The sequence below is a fragment of the Bufo bufo genome, chromosome 5 (assembly GCF_905171765.1).
Source record: "Bufo bufo chromosome 5, aBufBuf1.1, whole genome shotgun sequence".
NCBI lineage: Eukaryota > Metazoa > Chordata > Amphibia > Anura > Bufonidae > Bufo > Bufo bufo.
In genome coordinates this window covers 10,083,231-10,108,276 of record NC_053393.1, presented here as the reverse complement: position 1 = coordinate 10,108,276, position 25,046 = coordinate 10,083,231, and the positions used below count along the sequence as shown (strand labels likewise).

The 25,046-nt window shown below is 43.9% G+C and overlaps 1 protein-coding gene across 3 annotated transcripts in view; it reads right to left on the bottom strand.

The window, feature by feature from the left end:
- The window catches only part of LOC121002842 (cytochrome P450 2C29-like), a 125,977-nt gene that overhangs the window by 12,938 nt on the left and 87,993 nt on the right, over window positions 1–25,046 (bottom strand). For all 3 annotated transcript variants that reach the window (XM_040434451.1, XM_040434452.1, XM_040434453.1), the window contains one exon: window positions 6,874–7,061. In XM_040434451.1, coding sequence (XP_040290385.1) covers window positions 6,874–7,061 — 188 coding nt within the window. The remainder of the gene's footprint in view (window positions 1–6,873; window positions 7,062–25,046) is intronic.

The following is a 25,046-nucleotide window of genomic DNA, read 5'->3' as shown; positions in this document are numbered from 1 at the left end:
TATTTCCTAGTAATACACCATGTTGATGGCTGTATCACACAGCACTTGCACCCCAATAACAATGAAAGGTTTGCAGTAATTACAGAGGTATCATCTATTGCAAACCTGAAAGCAGATGTATAATGGCAATTTGGATCCGCAGTTAGTTCAGCAAGGTATAATAGTATTATTCCTATTACCCAGGCTGTATCCTCCCCTATTGGACCGTGTTCTGATTCAATATTTGGAATAATTCCTCCCTATCCTTTTCTATACACTTCTAATGCTCTTTCCCTGAACTTCTATTCAGCAAAATAAAAGTCTTTCCTAGCACTGTCCCTAACGCCTGCTGACGTCTCTCCCTGCACTAAGGACGCAGAAAAATGGCAGAATCCAAGATGGCTGAGGTTATTTATAGGGCTGTGACATCACAGGGGCTGGCTGGCTGCTGACTGGCTGCATGCATGGCATTGTGGATGATCCCTCCTTCCCAGAGTTCTTTGCAGCAGCCATTTTAGGAAAAAATTAGATTCATTACCAAGAAGCGTGAGGAAATTCGGATTCGATGCAAATCAAATTTTATCTGAAATTCAGATCGAACTCCACTTCGTCAACTTTGATTTGCTCATCTCTAACTATGAGGATTGTATTGTACTGATGAATCCCACCACTGTTCAGGTGTTACAAGTAAACTGTATGACAGTATGCAGCTAGAGTACAGTTCAGCTTATATAATTCCAGTGATTAACCTGTTCCGGACACATGACGTACCGTTACGGCATGTTGTCCCGGTACATAACCACTTAAGGACCACAGGTTTATACCCCCCTAGTGACCAGGCCCTTTTTTACAAATCGCCACTAAACAACTTTAACGGTTTATTGCTCGGTCATGCAACTTACCACCCAAATGAATTTTACCTCCTTTTCTTCTCACAAATACAGCTTTCTTTTGGTGTTATTTGATTGCTGCTAAGATTTTTTGTTTTTCCGATATTAATCAAAATAGGCCGCAATTTTCTCAAAAAAAGTGTATTTTTAACTTTCTCTGGTTAAATTGTTCAAATATAATTACAATTGTGTCAGAATTTATTGTGCTACATGTCTTTGATAAAAAAAAAATCCAATCAGTGTATATTTATTGGTTTGCGCAAAAGTTATAGCATTTACAAACTATGGTACAAAAATTTGAATTTCCGCATTTTGAAGCAGCTCTGGCTTTCTGAGCACCTGTCATGTTTCCTGAGGTTCTAGATTGCCAGGATAGTATAAATACCCCCCAAATGACCCCATTTTAGAAAGTGAGTTCATGTATGATTTAATTTTTTTTTCACAAGTTAGCGGAAAATGACACTTTCTGAGAAAAAAAAAAAAAGTTTCCATTTCTGCTAACTTCTGGCAAAAAATAAATAAAATCTCCCAAGGACTCACTATGCCCCTCAGTGAATACCTTGGGGTGTCTACTTTCCGAAATGGGGTCATTTGTGGGATGTGTTTACTGTTCTGGCATTTTGGGCGGGGCTAAACTGTGAGCAACCCTGTAAAGCCTAAAGGTACTCGTTGGACTTTTGGCCCCTTTACGCACCTAGGCTGCGTAAAGGGGCCGAGGAGAAGTTGGGCAATGTGTTTTGCGGTGTATTTTTACATATACCCATGCTGGGTGAGAGAAATATCTCTGTAAATGACAACTTTTCCCATTTGTTTTTTACAAAGTTGTCAATATTAGAGAGATATTTATCTCACCCAGCATGGGTATATGTAAAAAGACACCCCAAAACACATTGCCCTACTTCTCCTGAGTACGGCGATGTGTGACACTTTTTTGCAGCCTAGGTGCACAAAGGGGCCCAAATTCCAATAAGTACCTTTAGGATTTCACAGGGCATTTTTTACGCATTTGGATTCCAAACTACTTCTCACGCTTTAGGGCCCCTAAAATACCAGGGCAGTATAAATACCCCACAAATGACCCCATTTTGGAAAGAAGACACCCCAAGGTATTCCGTGAGGGGCATGGCGAGTTCCTAGAATATTTTTTTTTTGGCACAAGTTAGCGGAAAATTATAATTTTTTTTTTTTCTCTTACAAAGTCTCATATTCCACTAACTTGTGACAAAAAATAAAATTTTACATGAACTCGCCATACCCCTCACAAAATACCTTGGGGTGTCTTCTTTCCAAAATGGTGTTATTTGTGGGGGGTTTGTACTGCCCTGGCATTTGAGGGTCTCCACAATCATTACATGTATGGCCAGCATTAGGAGTTTCTGCTATTCTCCTTATATTGAGCATACGGGTAATGAGATTTTTTTTTCCGTTCAGCCTCTGGGCTGAAAGAAAAAATGAACGGCACAGATTTCTTCATTCGCATCGATCAATGTGGATGAAAAAATCTCTGCCAAAAAATGTGCAAAAAAAAAAAAGGAGGGGAAAGGCGTCTGCCAGGACATAGGAGCTCCGCCCAACATCCATACCCACTTAGCTCGTATGCCCTGGCAAACCCGATTTCTCCATTCACATCAATCGATGTGGATGAATAAATCATTGCCGGAATTTTTTTATTTTTTTATTTTTATACAAAGTGTTTGCCAAAGCATATGAACAGCTCATAAGCTTCGGCAAACGTATCTTTTTTACTGCAGAGGAGAAATCTCGTCTTGCAGCGCCGCATACACCGACTTTTGTGTAATCTGACAGCAGCCGCAACGCAATAAATTAATTAACATTAACTTTATATAACATTTGAACAGAACATTAACTTTTATAAACTTTATTGAACTTTTGAAACAGAACATAAACTTTTTTGCTTACCTGTGATTTTTTATTTTTTTTTACCTTTAGAAGATAAACCTCTCCTTCCCCATGGGACAATGTGCAAAGCACAAATCGCCCAGAGATGTGGCGAAGTACATTATGCACTTTGTCCCAGGTGAAAGGAGAGGTTTGTGGCAGCTCTGTGTGAAAGGGCCCTAATAGCCCTGTGTGCCTGTCCTGTGTCACGCAATCCCTACACTAATAGTGTACCTGTGTGTGGAACTTGCGGAAAAACTCCCCTATGCATAGGGCAGGCTGGTCAGGACAGTCAGACAAAAAAAGGTGGTGTCACGCCTTATTCCACCCCTGCTGCAGACACGACATCTTATTCTTGGGGAACATTGAGTTGGGGTACCAGAATAGACACTGGGAAGTGTCTGCCATGTAGCCGGCTCACTACATCAGGGACTTGGGGCACGGACCCTCCTGGATACAGGATTTCCGAAATGATCTCTTCCTGGAATTTTAGGAAGGATCCTGTTCTCCCAGCCTTACTGTAGAGAACAAAACTATTATAGACAGCCAATTGAATTAAATAAACAGACACCTTCTTATACCAGCGTCTGGTGCATCGGGAAACTAAATAGGGAGCCAACATCTGGTCATTGAAGTCCACCCCTCCCATGTGAAGGTTATAGTCGTGGACAGAGAGGGGTTTCACAATGACTCCAGTTGCCCTTTCAATTTGGACAGTCGTGTCTGCGTGAATGGTGGACAGAAGGTAAACGTCCCTCTTGTCCCTCCACTTCACCGCGAGCAGTTCTTGGTCACACAAGGCAGCCCTCTCCCCCCGTGCAAGGCGGGTATTAACGAGCCGTTGGGGGAAGCCCCGGCGGACTAGGTCGCGCTGTGCCACAGCATTGAATTCCGACTAGATGTAAGTGCCGAAAGAGGGCCACGCTTGAGTAAAAATTGTCCACGTATAAGTGATACCCCTTGTAGAGTAAGGGTGACACCAAGTCCCAGAAAATCTTGCCACTGCTCCCCAGGTAGTCAGGAAATCCGACCGGCTCCAGTTTTGAGTCTTTTCCCTCATAGACCCTAAAACGATATGTATAGCCTGTGGCCCTTTCACAGAGCTTATACAGTTTGACCCCATACCGGGCGCGCTTGCTGGGGATGTACTGTTTGATGCCAAGGCGCCCGGTAAAATGTACTAGGGACTCGTCTATGCAGATGTTCTGATTGGGGGTATACGCATCTGCAAATCTGGATGACAAATGGTCTATGAGGGGCCGAATTTTGTGAAGCCGGTCATAAGCAGGGTGGCCTCTTGGATGACAGGTGCTATTGTCAGCGAAATGCATAAAGCACATGATGACCTCAAAACGTGCAGAGAACATGGGCAGCAGTTCTCTTGGGAGTAACTATGCTACCCGCAGTACTGAACACTCGTTCTGATGCCACACTACTGGCCGGGCAGGAAAGCATGCACATGGCAATCTCGGCCAGTTGCGGCCACAATTCAAGTTTGCATACCCAGTAGTCCAGGGATCTGGGTTTAGGGGTGACAGGGTGCAGTCCAAGTATGCAATCACCTGCTGGTTGAGGTTCTGCTGCATGTCCTGCTGCTGGGTGGCTGAAGAATACTTCTTATCAGAGACTCGAGACTGAAGTTGCTGCATATGGTGCTGGTGCTGCTCCTGCCCACCACCAGTCATGGCAGTGGAGCGTGAGCATAGAAGGTCCCCCAGGTCATACTTTTCTGAGGACTGTCGATGGCGCACGTAGGTAGCGACTAACTGACTACACAGCATATATCTGTAGTAGTCAATTTTTGCATCCCTCTCAGGTCTAAAAAATTGACTGTACCCATTTTGACCAGTAGCAAGGGTGTAGCAATGTGGATAGCCAGTAGTCATACATCTATCGAATGCGGCTGTCGCTACGCAAGGAAGAAAGCATGCATCGGCCATTTGCACAGACTCGGAGGGCCTCCCTGCCTCCATCTCCACTGTATACTACAACAGTAAGGCATCTGTGTTGTCCCCATTGTCGCCCTCCATCTCCTCATGCCCCCCCTGATCCTCCTGCTTTTCTTCTGTCGCTTGGGCAGATATTTGTGCATAAAATTCCTGGGTGTTTACGTCCTCCTCCTCCTCTGACAGTTCAATCTCCTCATAGCTCAGGTGTCCGTGAGATGTATGTGCCACATCTTCTGTCCCCTCGCCAATCTGATCTGTCAGCAACCCCTCTAGGGCATAAAGGAGTGGAATGACATCATTTATCCCTTAGTTCTGACAAATAAAGTGGCCTCCTCAAACAGCATGTGTCATGCATGAGCTGCCACTAGCTAACGTGGAAGTTACACAAGGGAGTAGACCAGTCTGTCTACTGCATTAAGAAATTGTCGATCGCCTTCCTTAGCGCTGGTATGAACTCTATCAGACACTGAGAGGCCCAAGAACTGCCCCACCTTCTGCTCAACATAAGTGTGCAGTGCTGGTACAGCTTTTTTGGAAAAGTTAAGTCGGCTAGGGACTCTCTACTGTGGGTGTGCATAAGCCATCAGTTATCTGAAATGTGCAGAGTCAACTCATGGAAAGGGAGGGACCGAAGTACCAGCAACTTGGCCAGGTGCACATAGAGTCTCTGTGCCAGTGGATGAGCACACGCATACTCTTGTCTTTTTGCAATCGCCTCGGTGATCGATTGCTGTCGAAACAAAAGACCAAGAGGATCAAAAGGATCAGTAGTAATAGATGACATTGAAGTCGATGGGAAGGAACGACAGCTTCCTTCTGCTGACGTTGACTAGCCCTGACTGCTGGATGACAGTGGTACCTCTAGCCCGTTGCTGCGGCTGCTGCTACTGCTATCCCTTCTTCTGCTGCTACTGCTACCCCTTCTTCTGCTGCTACTTGTGCCAACTACAGCAACATTTTTGCCACTACCCGTTCCTTTGGAGGTCCCAGGCAACTGTTTGTTTGGCCATAGTGTGTAACAACTGCATTGTTAACAGAACAGATTAGCTATGAATTTCAGTTATATACATGGTGAAAAATTAGACCTGCCGGGAGCAGTGACTTGTAGTACTGATGCACAGTAACTCTACAACTAACAGAACGGATTAACTATGAATCTTGGTGCACTGCACACTTATGTACATGGTGATAAATTAGACCTGCCTGTAACAGTGACCTGTAATACTGAGACAGAGTAACTCTACAGCTAATAGAATGGATTAACTTTGAATCCTGGTGCACTGCACAGTTATGTACACAGCGATAAACTTTAGCATAGTCTGGAGTTGAGCAGTCCCAAGGCTCTTCTTTCACTCTCCCTGCAGTCTCCCTGCACTTTCCCTCTCCAATATTGTCCTATAATCTCTGTTAACAATTAGTGCATGAGTGTCTTGTCCCACCTCTCCCTATGCTCAGCTCACAGGAAAATGGCGGTGACTGCATGGGTTCAGGGTTTTATAGGGCTCTGCCTAGCTGTGACATCGCAGGGGCAAGGCTACCTGCAAATTGGCTGGATGCATGGCATTAAGGATGATCTTGCGCTCCCTGGCTTTTCACCTCTACACTTACTTACATTTTGTAACACGTGCAGCCGACATTTTAGGAAAACTGATTTGTTACCAGGAAACATGAGGAAATTCGGATTCGTTTAGAATAAAAGTTTTCCTAAACTTCGGAGCCAATTTTGCTTCGGATGTTTTGCTACACTCAACACTACATTTTATGATCAACAGCTTATTTTGGCTTCAAATTGCATTGAAAACCCTGCACATCAGGAACTATAATAAATATGGAGTGGAAAGCTTGAGATAAAATGGTAAAATCCTATGGAGGAATAGTTCATGAGGGTCATAGATAAAGTCACTTATTCTGGGTTGGTGTAATTTGCACCAAATTTATCCAACATCACACATTTGCTAAATTTGTTGCATCTTTAAACTGAACATTTTTCTCTAGAAACACTACTCCATTTTTTATGCCACCCCCTACTGGAGAGAGTTTGTGGCTGGTAATGCATGCTTGTCAATGCAATTTTCAAAGACATCAAAATAGGTCAAATGCTTGAAGCCAAATCTACATTAGATTAATCTCTGTGTAATCTAAAGAAGAGTTAGTACCTTTGGGATGGTGTAACCTCTGAACTTGACTTCTTGATTGACAGCATGGAAAAGTGCAGTTGGTGCAATATCAAGAACTCTCTGTATTTCATGGATGACAGCATATGTGTACGGCATCTGGGGTCTGTCCGCGATCTCAGGTTGACGCAAGTTCTTGGTTGCCTCATCTATCTCCTGCTGAACTTTAGCTGTGAGACAAAGATAATATTGTCTTGGTGACCAATGGCAGATTAGGATATAGGCACCCAAAGTCCAAGGCTACCAGGTAAGGAGGTTTGCTTGGCCAGTTGTCGGCCAAAGTACCCAAATATTTGTTCCACATTGAAATTATGTTGCATTTTTTGCCACAAACCTCACAAGAAGATGTTACAAAATTCACTGCAGGCATGGCTGGGCTTGGAGCTAACTAATTTCCACTGTCCTGCCTGCAAGTTTCTAATAAAGAGGAATCTTCTTGCTACACAAAATTAGAAGCCTCTTCTATTGGCCAGCATTCCCCAGTGAACCCTGCTGGTCTACTTAATCTACCACTGGTCATAACTGTAGGTAGTATTTTCATGCCATGCTTTTCTATCTATTTCTAAGATTCTACTTGGCCAACTTCTGGTCTACAATCAGCAGCAAATTCTACGTTCCACCAAGATTAACTGCATTAACCAATAAATGTCTAATGTCTATATCCACCCAAAGACTTTATGGACGCTCAGTGACATTTATGGGATTGACGCATGGTCCATCCATTAGTGTCTGTTATAGTCCATGCAATAATTTAGTATTCTCACTGGTTTCTCAGATGTGAAAACACTGTTTCCACCTCTTGCTGATTAATTTGATTGAAAGGATAGATCTTCAGGATCGTGTCATGTATGTTGGAGTCTACTCTTCCTTCAACTCTAAATAATGATGTTATATTTTAGATATATATGACCTAAAAAAACACATTGGGACTGCAGATGGGTTGCCAAAGGACCACTTCATCTTCGGACACCCTTGGCTTTCATGGTGACTATTAAAAACAGGATCAAATGTGGTTAACTCAGTTTTAACTCTTACTAGGAAAACCCGTACTGAAAGGGTGTGGACTGGCAACTCCCTCTACCAAGCCTAGCCACCAGTCCAAGTAAAATCCAGCCCAGAAAATGTATACAAAAAGGTCTCAGCAAACTATGCTTTGCTGAGACTACTGCCACTCTCTGGATTTTATCTGTCTCACCTATCTGAGGTACCTGAAGTGTGACAACACACCTTCCAGCACTGTTCACATTACCACAGTACACACATTACATTACTTATCCTGTACTGATCCTGAGTTACATCCTGTATTATACTCCAGAGCTGCACTCACTATTCTGCTGGTGCAGTCACTGTGTACATACATTACTAATCCTGTACTGATCCTGAGTTACATCCTGCATTATACTCCAGAGCTGCACTCACTATTCTGCTGGTGCAGTCACTGTGTACATACATTACTTATCCTGTACTGATCCTGAGTTACATCCTGTATTATACTCCAGAGCTGCACTCACTATTCTGCTGGTGCAGTCACTGTGTACATACATTACTTATCCTGTACTGATCCTGAGTTACATCCTGTATTATACTCCAGAGCTGTACTCACTATTCTGCTGGTGCAGTCACTGCACATACATTACTTATCCTGTACTGATCCTGAGTTACACCCTGTATTATACTCCAGAGCTGCACTCACTATTCTGCTGGTGCAGTCACTGTGTATATACATTACTTATCCTGTACTGATCCTGAGTTACATCCTGTATTATACTCCAGAGCTGTACTCACTATTCTGCAGGTGCAGTCACTGTGTACATACATTACTTATCCTGTACTGATCCTGAGTTGCACCCTGTATTATACTCCAGAGCTGCACTCACTATTCTGCTGGTGCAGTCACTGTGTACATACATTACTTATCTTGTACTGATCCTGAGTTACATCCTGTATTATACTCCAGAGCTGCACTCATTATTCTGCAGGTGCAGTCACTGTGTACATACATTACATTACTTATCCTGTACTGACCATGAGATACATCCTGTATTATACTCCAGAGCTGCACTCACTATTCTGCTGGTGCAGTCACTGTGTATATACATTACTTATCCTGTACTGATCTTGAGTTACATCCTGTATTATACTCCAGAGCTGTACTCATTATTCTGCAGGTGCAGTCACTGTGTACATACATTACTTATCCTGTACTGATCCTGAGTTACATCCTGTATTATACTCCAGAGCTGCACTCACTATTCTGCTGGGGCAGTCACTGTGTACATACATTACTTATCCTGTACTGATCCTGAGTTACATCCTGTATTATACTCCAGAGCTGTACTCACTATTCTGCAGGTGCAGTCACTGTGTACATACATTACTTATCCTGTACTGATCCTGAGTTACATCCTATATTATACTCCAGAGCTGCACTCACTATTCTTCTGGTGCAGTCACTGTGTACATACATTACTTATCCTGTACTAATCCTGAGTTACATCCTGTATTATACTCCAGAGCTGCACTCACTATTCTGCTGGTGCAATCACTGTGTACATACATTACTTATCCTGTACTGATCCTGAGTTACATCCTGTATTATACTCCAGAGCTGCACTCACTATTCTGCTGGTGCAGTCACTGTGTACATACATTACTTATCCTGTACTGATCCTGAGTTACATCATGTATTATACTCCAGAGCTGCACTCACTATTCTGCTGATGCAGTCACTGTGTACATACATTACTTATCCTGTACTGACCATGAGATACATCCTGTATTATACTCCAGAGCTGCACTCACTATTCTGCTGGTGCAGTCACTGTGTACATACATTACTTATCTTGTACTGATCCTGAGTTACATCCTGTATTATACTCCAGAGCTGCACTCATTATTCTGCAGGTGCAGTCACTGTGTACATACATTACATTACTTATCCTGTACTGACCATGAGATACATCCTGTATTATACTCCAGAGCTGCACTCACTATTCTGCTGGTGCAGTCACTGTGTACATACATTACTTATCCTGTACTGACCATGAGATACATCCTGTATTATGCTCCAGAGCTGCACTCACTATTCTACTGGTGGAGTCACTGTATACATATATTGCATTACGGTTCGCCAATTTTTGTGGGGAAAATTTGGTTCGATCCAAATAAATTTGTGGAAAATTACGTAAAAAAACGCTATTTACGGGCTGCAGAGAGCCTGTATAGTGGTGTAGAACACTGTGCCTGTATAGTGGTGTAGAACACTGTGCCTGTATAGTTCTGTAGAACACTGTGCATGTATAGTTCTGTAGAACACTGTGCCTGTATAGCAGTGTTGAACACTGCGCCTGTATAGTGGTGTAGAACACTGTGCCTGTATAGTGGTGTAGAACACTGTGCCTGTATAGCGGTGTAGAACACTGTGCCTGTATAGTGGTGTAGAACACTGTGCCTGTATAGCGGTGTAGAACACTGTGCCTGTATAGCGGTGTAGAACACTGTGCCTGTATAGCGGTGTAGAACACTGTGCCTGTATAGGGGTGTAGAGCACTGTGCCTGTATAGTGGTGTAGAACACTGTGCCTGTATAGGGGTGTAGAACACTGTGCCTGTATAGTGGTGTAGAACACTGTGCCTGTATAGCGGTGTAGAACACTGTGCCTGTATAGTGGTGTAGAACACTGTGCCTGTATAGGGGTGTAGAACACTGTGCCTGTATAGTGGTGTAGAACACTGTGCCTGTATAGGGGTGTAGAACACTGTGCCTGTATAGCGGTGTAGAACACTGTGCCTGTATAGTGGTGTAGAACACTGTGCCTGTATAGTGGTGTAGAACACTGTGCCTGTATAGTGGTGTAGAACACTGTGCCTGTATAGTTGTGTAGAACACTGTGCCTGTATAGTGGTGTAGAACACTGTGCCTGTATAGCAGTGTTGAACACTGCGCCTGTATAGCGGTGTAGAACACTGTGCCTGTATAGTGGTGTAGAACACTGTGCCTGTATAGTGGTGTAGAACACTGTGCCTGTATAGTTCTGTAGAACACTGTGCCTGTATAGTGGTGTAGAACATTGTGCCTGTATAGTGGTGTAGAACACTGTGCCTGTATAGTGGTGTAGAACACTGTGCCTGTATAGCGGTGTAGAACACTGTGCCTGTATAGTGGTGTAGAACACTGTGCCTGTATAGTTCTGTAGAACACTGTGCCTGTATAGCGGTGTAGAACACTGTGCCTGTATAGTGGTGTAGAACACTGTGCCTGTATAGTGGTGTAGAACACTGTGCCTGTATAGTGGTGTAGAACACTGTGCCTGTATAGGGGTGTAGAACACTGTGCTTGTATAGTGGTGTAGAACACTGTGCCTGTATAGTGGTGTAGAACACTGTGCCTGTATAGTGGTGTAGAACACTGTGCCTGTATAGTTCTGTAGAACACTGTGCCTGTATAGTGGTGTAGAACACTGTGCCTGTATAGTGGTGTAGAACACTGTGCCTGTATAGTGGTGTAGAACACTGTGCCTGTATAGTGGTGTAGAACACTGTGCCTGTATAGCGGTGTAGAACACTGTGCCTGTATAGTGGTGTAGAACATTGTGCCTGTATAGCGGTGTAGAACACTGTGCCTGTATAGTTCTGTAGAACACTGTGCCTGTATAGTGGTGTAGAACACTGTGCCTGTATAGTGGTGTAGAACACTGTGCCTGTATAGTGGTGTAGAACACTGTGCCTGTATAGGGGTGTAGAACACTGTGCCTTACAGTAACACGCATTGGGAGTCTGCTGTGGTAGTGAAATAATACTGTGAGTCAGTATGACATGCAGATGACAGGTGTCGCTCTTAGAATCACTGCACACTTCACTTATTTGGGCAGTTACGGGGCCAAAACGGACTAAATAACTCAAGTGTGAACTCAGCCTTACAGGTCGATGTTAGCACCAAGAAGAAGAGCACTGCTTTTACACCCTCGTCAGCTAATACCACATAAATGTCTACAGAATCTGTTCTATTAAACACTTATATAAGAAGAGCCCCCCGACAGAGTGGAGAGGGGGTCAGCAGTAACTTTGTGTCTTGACTAGGGATGAGCGAACCCGAACTGTATAGTTTTGGGGAGTTCATGACACGGACCCGAACCCGAATTTTTACGTAAAAATTCGGGTTCGTTGTTCGGCGATTTCTATGGCGCATTTTGAAAGCCTGCAAAGCAGCCAATCAACAAGCGTCATACTACTTGCCCCAAGAGGCCAACACAGCCATGCCTACTATTGGCATGGCTGTGATTGGCCAGTGCAGCATGTGACCCAGCCTCTATATAAGCTTGGGTCACATAGCGCCGCACGTCACTCTGCTCTGATCAGTGTAGGGAGAGGATGCAGCTTCTGTTAGGGCGAGATTAGGCAGGGATTAACTCAGCAAAAACACTTAATGAAGTGATCGATCTACAGCTGTGAATCATTCAGCTTCTGCTAGTTAATTGCTCACTGTTTTTAGGCTGCCCAGAGCGTTTTTCTGTCACTTTTTTCTGGGGTGATCGGCGGCCATTTTGCGGCCACCAAGTCCATTAATCCATCAATAGTATTTTATATTTTTTCGCTATATCCTACATCAGGGGCTTGGCTGTGCTTATTGTCACCCCTAGAAACTCAGGATAGAATTTTCTATATTTTATTGAGGGGTGAAATTCACTTGCAAAAATAGCGATCCCCTAAATCTGGTGTTCCAGCTGTGGCTAGCCAAGGGTAATACTGTCTGCTGTCTGGCAAAGGATATATTTTTTTCTGGGTTGAAATTCAATTGCCAAAATAGCAATACCCTAAATCAGTGGTTTCTGCTGTTGCAGGCCAAGTGTAAATCTGTCCGTAAAAGGGTATATTACACTCAAGGTGAAAATACAAGTGCTGATAGGGTCATCCTCAATAACTTCACACGCTGCCGTGCATCTCCAAGTGTATTTCTTTCCGTTAAAGGGTATATTACACTAAGTGTTAAAATATAAGTGCTCAAAGCATAATCCTATATATTTTTTCACACGCTACTGTGCATCTCCACGTGTAATTCTGTCCGTAAAAGGATACCTTTTATCCAGGGCCTAAATACTAGGCCTACAATTGATATTCCCCTAAATCTGTCATTACTGGTGTGCCTGTATTAGTGTAATAAGGTACATAAAATAGATAGCCAGATAGTGTTAGGTGCCTGTAAAAAAAGGCCTGAATTTGAATTCAATACATTGAGCCAAATAATTTTTTTCTTATTGTGGTGAACGATAACAATGAGGAAAACATCTAGTAAGGGACGCGGACGTGGACATGGTCGTGGTGGTGGATCCTCTAAAGCTGGGAGAGGACGTGGCCTTTCTGCCACAGCCACACGTCCTAGTGAACCAACTACCTCAGGTCTCAGTACCCGAGAGAATTTACAGCGATATTTGGTGGGGCCCAATGCCGTTCTAAGGATGGTAAGGCCTGAGCAGGTACAGGCATTAGTCAATTGGGTGGCCGACAGTGGATCCAGCACGTTCACAACATTATCTCCCACCCAGCCTTCTGCAGAAACCGCATAGATGGCGCATAAAAACCAAGCCCATCAGTCTGTCACATCACCCCCATGCATATCAGGGAAACTGTCTGAGCCTCAAGTTATGCAGCAGTCTCTTATGCTTTTTGAAGACTCTGCTGGCAGGGTTTCCCAAGGGCATCCACCTAGCCCTTCCCCAGGGGTGGAAGACATAGAATGCACTGACGCACAACCACTTATGTTTCCTGATGATGAGGACATGGGAATACCATCTCAGCACGTCTCTGATAATGACGAAACACAGGTGCCAACTGCTGCGTCTTTCTGCAGTGTGCAGACTGAACAGGAGGTCAGGGAGGAAGACTGGGCGGAAGACGATGCAGGGGACGATGAGGTCATAGACCCCACATGGAATGAAGGTCGTGCCACTGACTTTTAGATTTCAGAGGAAGAGGCAGTGGTGAGACCGAGCCAACAGCGTAGCAAAAGAGGGAGCAGGGGGCAAAAACAGAACACCCGCCGCCAAGAGAGTTCGCTGCTACTGGCCACCGCCACCTGGGACCGAGCACCCCAAAGGCAGCTTCAAGGAGTTCCCTGGCATGGCAGTACTTCAAACAATGTGCTGACAACAAGACCCGAGTGGTTTGCACGCTGTGCCATCAGAGCCTGAAGTGAGGCATTACCGTTCTGAACCTTAGCACAACCTGCATGACCAGGCACCTGCATGCAAAGCATGAACTGCAGTGGAGTAAACACCTTAAAAACAAGGAACTCACTCAGGCTCCCCCTGATCCCTCTTCTGCTGCTACCTCGGCCTCGGCCTCCGCCTCGGGAGGAACGTTGGCACCTGCCGCCCAGCAAACAGAGGATGTACTACCAACACCACCACCTCCGTCACCAAGCATCTCCACCATGTCACACGGAAGCGTTCAGCTCTCCATCTCACAAACCTTTGAGAGAAAGCGTAAATTACCACCTAGCCACCCTCGATCCCTGGCTCTGAATGCCAGCAGTTCTAAACTACTGGCCTATGAAATGCTGTCATTTAGGCTGGTGGACACACACAGCTTCAAACAGCTCATGTCGCTTGCTGTCCCACAGTATGTTGTTCCCAGCCGCCACTACTTCTCCAAGAGAGCCGTGCCTTCCCTGCACAACCAAGTATCCAATAAAATCAAGTGTGCACTGCGCAACGCCATCTGTGGCAAGGTCCACCTAACCACAGATACGTGGACCAGTAATCACAGCCAGGGACGTTATATCTCCCTAACTGCACACTGGGTAAATGTAGTGGCGGCTGGGCCCCAGGCGGAGAGCTGTTTGGTGCACGTCCTTCCGCCGCCAAGGATCGCAGGGCAACATTCTTTGCCTCCTGTAGCCTCCTCCTCCTACTCGGCTTCCTCCTCCTCTTCTTCCACCTGCTCATCCAGTCAGCCACACACCTTCACCACCAACTTCAGCACAGCCCGGGGTAAACATCAACAGGCCGTTCTGAAACTCATATGTTTGGGGGACAGGCCCCACACCGCGCAGGAGTTGTGGCGGGGTATTGAACAACAGACCGACGAGTGGTTGCTGCCGGTGAGCCTCAAGCCCGGCCTGGTGGTGTGCGATAATGGGCAAAATCTCGTCGCAGCTCTGGGACTAGCCGGTTTGACGCACATCCCTTGCCTGGCGCATGTGCTGAATTTGGTGGTGCAGAAGTTCATTCACAACTACCCCGACATGTCAGAGCTGCTGCATAAAGTGTGGGCCGTCTGTTCGCGCTTCCGGCGTTCACATCCTGCCGGAAGCGCCTGTCTGCGCTACAGCGTAACTTCGGCCTTCCAGCTCACCGCCTCAAATGCGACGTGCCCACCAGGTGGAACTCCACCTTGCACATGCTGGACAGACTGTGCGAGCAGCAGGCCATAGTGGAGTTTCAGCTGCAGCACGCACAGGTCAGTCGCACTGCGGAACAGCACCACTTCACCAATGACTGGGCCTCCATGCGAGACCTGTGTGCCCTGTTGCGCTGTTTCGAGTATTTCACCAACATGGCCAGTGGCGATGATGCTCCTACAGAGGACAGCTTGTCCTTACCTCTGGGCAGCCTGGCACACATGAGCGACTACATGCTGCAGTGCCTGCGCAACGACAGCAGAGTTGCCCACATTTTAACGTGTGCCGACTACTGGGTTGCCACCCTGCTGGATCCACGGTACAAAGACAATGTGCCCACCTTACTTCCTGCACTGGAGCGTGATAGGAAGATGCGCGAGTACAAGCGCACGTTGGTAGACGCGCTACTGAGAGCATTCCCAAATGTCACAGGGGAACAAGTGGAAGCCCAAGGCGAAGGCAGAGGAGGAGCAAGAGGTCGCCAACGCAGCTGTGTCACGGCCAGCTCCTCTGAGGGCAGGGTTAGCATGGCAGAGATGTGGAAAAGTTTTGTCACCACGCCACATCTAACTGCACCACCACCTGATACGGAACGTGTTAGCAGGAGGCAGCATTTCACTAACATGGTGGAACAGTACGTGTGCACACCCCTCCACGTACTGACTGAGGGTTCGGCCCCATTCAACTTCTGGGTCTCCAAATTGTCCACATGGCCAGAGCTAGCCTTTTATGCCTTGGAGGTGCTGGCCTGCCCGGCGGCCAGCGTTTTGTCTGAACGTGTATTTAGCACGGCAGGGGGCGTCATTACAGACAAACTCAGCCGCCTGTCCACAGCCAATGTGGACAAGCTGACGTTCATAAAAATGAACCAGGCATGGATCCCACAGGACCTGTCCATCCCTTGGTCAGATTAGACATTTATAACTACCTACCCTTAACCATATATTCTTGTACTCCAGGGCACTTCTTCATTCAATCCTCTTTTTTAAATTTTACCATTATATTGCGGGGCAACCCAAGGTTGAATGAACCTCTCCTCCGTCTGGGTCCCAGGGGCCTAAATATCTGACAGTGGCCTGTTCCAGTGGTGGGTGACATGAAGCCTGATTCTCTGCTATGGGACCTATCTCCTCTGTCTGGGTGTCAGGGGCCTAAATAAGTAAAAGTGGCCTTCTCCATCAGTGGGTGACATGAAGCCTGATTCTCTGCTATGCAACCTCTCCCCTCTGTCTGGGTGCTGGGGCCTAAATAAGTAAGATTGGCCTTCTCCATCGGTGTGTGACATGAAGCCTGATTCTCTGCTATGCGACCTCTCTCCTCTGTCTGTGTGCTGGAGCCTAAATAAGTAAAAGTGGCCTTCTCCATCGGTGGGTGACATGAAGCCTGATTCTCTGCTATGCGACCTCTCTCCTCTGTCTGGGTGTCAGGGGCCTAAATAAGTAAAAGTGGCCTTCTCCATCGGTGGGTGACATGAAGCCTGATTCTCTGCTATGCAACCTCTCTCCTCTGTCTGGGTGCTGGGGCCTAAATAAGTAAAATTGGCCTTCTTCATCGGTGGGTGACATAAAGCCTGATTCTCTGCTATGGGACCTATCTCCTCTGTCTGGGTGTCAGGGGCCTAAATAAGTAAAAGTGGCCTTCTCCATCGGTGGGTGACATGAAGCCTGATTCTGTGCTATGCGACCTCTCTCCTCTGTCTAGGTGCCGGGGCCTAAATATCTGAAAGTGGCCTGTTCCAGTGGTGGGTGACATGAAGTCTGATTCTCTGCTATGGGACCTCTCTCCAATTGATATTGGTTAATTTCTATTTATTTTATTTTATTTTAATTAATTTCCCTATCCACATTTGTTTGCAGGGGATTTACCTACATTTTGCTGCCTTTTGCAGCCCTCTAGACCTTTCCTGACCTATTTTACAGCCTTTATAGTGCCGAAAAGTTTGGGTCCCCATTGACTTTAATGGGGTTCGGTTTCGGGGTGAAGTTCGGGTCGAGTTCGGATCACGAACCCGAACATTTTCGGGAAGTTCGGCCAAACTTCTCGAACCCGAACATCCAGGTGTTCGCTCAACTCTAGTCTTGACGTCACTGATTATTTTGCCCTTCCTCTGATCCGTCAGAACAATAACCCCCAAAAAACGGATCCTGTCTGTGGAGCATCTGCCTTCACTCGGTCAGCATTTGGTCAGTAATCCATCAGTATTGCTAATGCCCAAAAAAACCAGGAGTGGATCTAAAACAGAGATGACACGTGAATGGAATATTTGCATGTCTTCTGTGTTTTGTACCCACTCCTGATTTTGTCTACCAAATCATAAGCCAATTCTAATGGGACCATACACACAATGAACGAGTCTGGAGGTGGAGGCAGCAGCAGCAGCATCAGTAGAAGGCCACCAAGTGGCACAATGACAAAGTATGGAGTTGGCAGCAGTATGAGGAGGCCCCCGAGTGGCACAATGACAGAGTCTGGAGGTTGCAGCAGCAGCAGCATCACGAGAGGGCCAGTGAGTGGCACAATGACAGAATATGGAGTTGGCAGCACCAGGAGAAGGCCACAGAGTGGCTCAATGACAGAGTCTGGAGGTGGCGGCAATATGAGGAGGCCAACGAGTGGCACAATGACCAAGTCTGGAGTTGGCAGCAGTATAAGGGGGCCACGAGTGGCACAATGACAGAGTCTGAAAGTGGCGGCAGAAGCAGCATCAGAAGGATACCACAGAGTGGCAAGGTGACATAATGTGGAGATGGCAGCATCAGGAGACCACATAGTAACCCAGTGACAGAGTGGGAAGGTGGGTGCAATACCAGTACCCACTGACAAAGGTGGGTGAAAGAAGGAGCACTTGGCATCAGATTTGTGCGGCATCAGGCGGGTGGCAGCATCAGAGTAGTAGCTGAGGCAGGTAGCCAGAAGAAACCTTTCTCTTTTTACAAGATTTGGATGAGGCGGCATGGATGATCTAGTCTGATGTATCAGGAATTGGTGGGTGGAAATCCTGGCTGATCCACGCTTGATTCATCTTGGCAATGGTCAGTCTCTCCACATTTTGGGTGAATAGGCGAGTTCTCCCTTGGGGAAACTATGGCCCCCGCCGCACTAAACACCCACTCTGATGCCACACTACTGGCCAGGCAGGACAGCTTTTCCAGGCCAACTCTGCTAGCTGCGGCCACAAATCGAATTTGGCTGCCCAGTAGTCCAGCGGATAGTCTATGACGGCTGACAGGGTGCTGTTCAAGTATGCCACCACCTGCTGGTTCAGGTCCTGCTCTAGGTTTACCTGCTGCTGCTGGTGAGTAGTTTCTTCACTATGCGGGTGGAAAAAGCTACTTATCAGCGACTCTAGAGTCAGGCATGCTACTGTTTATGTGTGACCATCTTTATAGGTTTTATACCAACAGTATTTTCTGGGATTACGTATCTTGACATGACTTGGAACCTGCTTGGCATCTTGACCCCACTGGGTCACTGCTCCATACAATGTGTTCCCAGTTAAAATAAATTAATGTGTAGGCGTCATGTGCGGTTCTCATGTCTGACTGGACAAGCTATTCTAATACATTAGACCAACCAGGTTACCTATCACAAGTAGCTTAAACTGTGTCATTAAAATTGATGGCCTTGCTGACTGCTTCGCCATCCTGAGTTTGATATTGATGCCGAGTACGATATTTAACTAAATGTCCCCTGAAGAGCCCGGTTATCAATATGTGTGAAACGCGTAGGGACCAAGGCGCTTGATTGCATGCCGCCATCTATAGGCAGCAAATCGGGGCGCCACATGTGTATATATAACGATCACATCTATATCAATATATGTGTCTGGCATCGTAGTATATGAATATATATATAGAAATTTGTATGTGGTGATATACATATAGATTATCATCCGTGTTACTTAACTTTGTTGTATCACAAATACGAGACATCTTGAGCAATTATCACATATGGTATCCACGGCTGTGGTGTTCCATTGCTCTATGTACTGTAAATTTTTTGTTTTGTGTACCTAGAATAGGCCACAACCTAGAGGCATAACAGCACTATAGGGTCAGCCTAGGGCCTATCAGGAGGTTGCAGAACACGGGATCACCCTTATCAGGGCGGCCATTCCGTTTATAGGCATGGTTGTGTAGTATAGGGCCACATATAGGGATAGGCCCAAACCAACAAGTCAACACCCTACCTATATCTCTATGTCCTCAATCATAACGGAGGAATAGATACGTTGCCACTTAGCATACAGTACATACCCCTAATGTGCCGTTTTCAGTATTTTTTCATTTTTTGTGTTATTTTTGTTTGAGGGAGTTTGTTATTTTAAATGTAAATTATATTAAAGGCCATGTTTTATAACAGGAGGAACCCTGTGATTATAGAGTAATAGCAAGCCAGGATCCGAAGAAAGATATCCGTAGTATCCGTAGGCACGATGGTATTATTGTGGAAGATCAGGAGGGAATAATAGAAGTATTTATAAAATATTTTTCTGAACTATATGACTCAGAGAGTGTCCCCTCAGAGGCTGCGATGGACTCATACTTGGACTCTGTTGCCCTTCCGGTTCTTACAGATGGGCAAAAGGAACGCTTGGAGATGGACTTGTGCCCCAAAGAGATAGAGGATGCAATGAAGGCCTGTTCAGGTAACTCTTCCCCCGTATTGGATGGACTCCCGTATGAGTTTTATCGTAAATATGGGCAGGTTGTTTTTTCCCATATGTGGAGAACACTCTCTGACTCAATAAAAGAAGGAGTCCTCCCAGAAACGATGACAGAGGCCGTGATAACAGTTATATTAAAGAAGGGAAAATACCCTAATGAGTTGGGATCGTATAGACCTATTTCTTTACTTAACACAGATGTTAAACTTTATTCTAAAATCTTAGCTACAAGGCTATCTAGTGTTAGGACATCAATTATACAACCAGACCAAAATGGCTTTATTCCTAATAAGGGGACTCATTATAATTTACATTGTCTTTTTTCTAATATACAGACCTCGGGAGGGCCTTCACGATCTATTTTGTCTATAGACACAAAACTGAAGGTACGGATCCATTTTTCTGCTGAATGTTGGGTACTGGGTGAGCTGACCAAGGCGAGCTGGCAGCAACATAAAAAAAATCTTTTATTAAAGATAATGTTTTTGGCACGTCTTTTGATAGCACGCTATTGGTTTTCGCGAAAGAGTCCCACTATGACTACATGGTTAAATCTGGTGAATACTACTAAGAGTTATGAATATATTTTGTATATGCAGAGAAACACGGAGAAAAAATGGATTGGAATTTGGGGAAAATTGGAATTCATAGAAGACGCATCGCGGGGGGGGGGTTAAAGGGTGAAAAAAATATATAATAATAATAATAATAATAATAATAATAAAATATGATGATAAATGTTAGTAATGATATTTTTATATATTGTATTGTGTATTGTTGGATGATCAATAAAGTGTTTATATAAATTCTATAAAAATAAAAAATAAAAATCGCCGAACACCGAACCCGAACTTTTACTGAAATGTTCGGGTCCGGGGTCCAAAAATTCTAACGTTCGGTAGGAACTCGAACTTTACAGTTCAGGTTCGCTCAACCCTAATGGTCAGTCCAGAATTGTTTAAAGGCATAGTATTTTTAGTGTATGTAAACTTTTGAAATTGCAGGAAGTAATAAAATGACTTAAAACATCAACTCTCTCTCTCTCATTATTCTGGCATTTGGCAAATAATAACTATTATAGGGTATGTAAACTTCTGGTTTCAACTGTACATTTGATTTTTTATTTTTTTTTCTGCTCCCCCGTGTTCCCCCTTCCATCCTCCCTCCCTCTCCCCTCATTACAAATAAGAGAGAGACAATATTATAGGCCTATATGAGAATAATTTCATGGAATATTAGGGGTTTCAGTCGGGGTATAAAAAGAGTTGCCGTGTTTAATGCAATACAAAGATTCCTCCCCACCATAGTCTGTCTGCAGGAAACACACATGACAGAGGAGACGGTGGGGTGGATGACCAGACCATGGATGCAGTACTCCTTCCACTCGGTTTTTTAATCTTATGCGAGGGGAGTGAGTATATTAATACATCGGGATATACGTGTAGATATTAAAATAGTAAAAACTGTCGTAGATAGGGAAGGTCGTTACATCCTTATGGATTGTTTGCTAGAAGATAGAGCATGGATTATAGCAAATGTATATATACCGCCTCCCTTTAAATTGATACTCTATTAAAAATTCATGACTTCGTGCTTAATGCAGGGGATAAATCACTGTTGGTGCTAGGGGATTTTAATAATATAATGGATGGGAAAATAGATAGATGTAGAATAGGGAACACTCAAGGAAATTACATGTGCTCTAAATTAAAAAGTATAACAAGAACTGGGTTGGACTGATATTTGGAGAGTAATGCACCCAAAATTAAGGAAATATTCATGTTTTTCTAAAACGCACAAAACTTTATCACGGATCGATTTAGCCTTCAGCAATAATAAAGGTGCACTAGATATTGAACGAGTAAACTATGGACAACGGGGGATTTCGGATCATAATCCCATCATTATAAACACGAAAATGGGTGGTGCTAAAAAATAAGAGGTATGAATATAAACATAGAATGGATAAATATGATGGGAGCACATGATGAAATCTTGGAAGAGATTAAAGAATATTTTTCTATAAATAAGGGTTCTGCGGAAATTAACATAGTCTGGGAGGCCGCAAAGGCCTTCATCAGAGGGATTGTTATAAAATACACGGCAATATATAAAAAAAAATCAAGGGGGAAAATATTAGAATTAGAGCATGAAGCAGAAAGATACGAAAAAATATATATTGGAAATCCTATAGAGCAAAACTATAAAGAATGGATAGAGAAAGTCACCAAATTGGAAAACGAACTATTATTGATGGCGGAAAAACAAAAAGAGAATTTCGTGAGAGATAATTATATTTATGCGCATATACCAGGTAAAAAGCTAGGCGCACTGGTGGCAGACCAGCCGAATAAAAACAGGTATATACACTGCTTGGTAGATAAATCTGGACATAATGTCATTGAACAAACGGCTAAAATAGAATTGCTCAAAGAATATGTTAAGAGTATATATTGTAGTAAAATAATGAAGAACGCAACGCAAATACAACAATTTTTGGAGGAAATCACCATCACTACGTTAACCATAGATCAGAGGGATAGGCTGGAAATTCCTTTAGAGTCACCAGAAGTGGACAACATACTATTAAAGATAACCAAATATAAATCCCCTGGTATAGACGGTATCCAGTTCGAGGTATATTCCCAATATAGAGAAATATTGATCCCGAAATTGCTTAAAATGTAGACTGTTTCGAGAGAAACAGGAAAACTGGCCGATTCCCTGGGGAAAGCATTAATCACTCTTATTTTAAAAACCCGCAAAAATCCAACTTTTCCAGACTCATATCGTCCCATCTCTCTGATCAATACAGATAATAATACAGATAATAAGATATTAGCAAGAATACTGGCCGCTAGGCTTAGGGAGATGCTGCCGACATTGATACATGAGGATCAGACGGGATTCATGTCGGGTAAAACAACAACTGAATATATTATTAGATATTTTGTAAACACCCAGGTGGAACCCACAAACAGCGGTGAGCGTATGATTTTAACTTTAGACGCTTCAAAAGCTTTTGACACCATAGAATGGCCATTTTAAAGAAAATAGGAGTTGGCGATATATTTGTCTCTTGGGTTAAGCTACTATATACTGAAATATTCGCCAGATTGATAGTGAATGGAGAGTACTCTGATAGTATACCTATTGGCAGGGTTGTCCTCTCTCCCCCTTGCTGTTTGCTATAGCTATGGAACCTCTAGCGGATAAGATCAGGCAAGATAGTGAGATAGTGGGTTTCAGGTATGGATCACATGAGGAAAAAATTTCTTTATATGCTGCCGATATTATGCTGTTTGTGGGTTCACACGGTTCACTCCCGAGAATTTTCTAGATATTTGAAGACTATAGCAAATATGCTGGACTTCAAATAAACTGGGCCAAATCGGCCTGTATCCCAATTGATCCTCTAAATAATTTAATACCGGGTCAGTTGGAAATCAAGAAAATAGACGAACCAGTAAAATATTTAGGTATTCAAATTACCCCTAACCCCAAGGATCTAAATGTGCTCCCAAAAATGCATGAAATAAGGAAGAAAGTAGAAATATGGAAAAAATTGCATGTATCAATGGCAGGGCACATTTCACTGGTGGAAATGTGTATCTTACCCACTTTGAACTATATTATGTGGAATGCACCTTTAATAATTCCCAAGACAATTCTTAAAAGGATAGTTTCCCTTCTGACGGATCTGATATGGCGTGGTAAAAAACCTAGAATAAGAGCTCAAATATTGTATATCCGAGAGAAGGAGGGTGGTTTATCCGCTCCAGACTTGGAACTTTATTTTTTTTCCTGCCATATCAGAAATATGATAAATTTGAGTAATTCACAAAGATACAAAGCGATGCTAGAAGGGATCAACAAAAAATTAGATAACTGCAATATTTTTCAACTGTTGGAAGCTGATATAGTGACACAACAGCAAAAATACCATTATTTTTGTTATGGACTAAAATCTGGAAGAAGGTAAGAGTAATGTGGTCTCATATGGGAGTGCATGAAGACACTCCACTGTGGGACAACAGTCATCTCAGAGAATTAAAGTCAATTCAACAAGAAGTTTAGTGGAAAAACTGAATCTACAAACTAGGACAGATATGGAAGGAGGGAGATATAATTGGATATTTAGACCTCAGCAGACAGAGTTCTGGGAAACAGCGATACAGGCAAAAAATTGTGTTTCACGTAATTTCTTTCATAGGGTTACCCAATTTAACATACTATGCCGATTATATTATTCCCCCAAAGACTTGATGAAATTCTATAAATTTGAAGATTTTAGCTGTAAAAAATGTGGACAGATAGGTGCTGATGATGTTCATATACTTTGGTCATGCAGAGAGATCCAAGAATTTTGCGGGAAGGTAAACGAAACAATAGAGGCATATCATGGGTTTAGAGTTCCGGCAGAGTTTAAAATATGTATTCTGGGGGTAATGGATGGGATAGGCAATCTAAATCATCGAGAAATGGCAACCAAACTTTTATTTTATGGCAGGAAATGTATTATTGGTCGTTGGTGTAGCAGTGTGTCACCCACAATCAAGGAATAGGAGAACCTGGCCAGAATCTCGATCATTAGTGAGAGATTCCATCTGATATCGATAAAGAAAATAACTAGATTTACTAGATTATGGCAGGAATAGTTGAAATGAATGTCCAAAATAGGTTTGGCGTGGGACGGAGATTGAGGGATGGTGGAGGGGGATGCGGGAGGTAGGGAGGAGAAGTTTTCTTTTCTTTTTCTTTTTTTCGCCAGGGGAATAGCAGGCATTGGGGTAAACCGGGTGGGTAATATTAAATTGTATATTTACAATGTTTATAATGAAAAAACAAGAAAATTTAGAAATTCTGATGTTGTAATAATTATCAAATAATAATAAAGATTTATAAATTAAACTGTACATTAGATGACTTTGGGTTTGTGTATTTGATCTTTAAGACCCATTTCCCTTGCTTTAAACTGTCCAGTTGTACTTGTCACTATTGCATGCTGGCCCTCTATTGTTAGTGCATTTGTTGGGACGGCCCTTGTATAAGTCAGCTCAGTCCTTGCATTGTCATTGGAGCATGAATACTG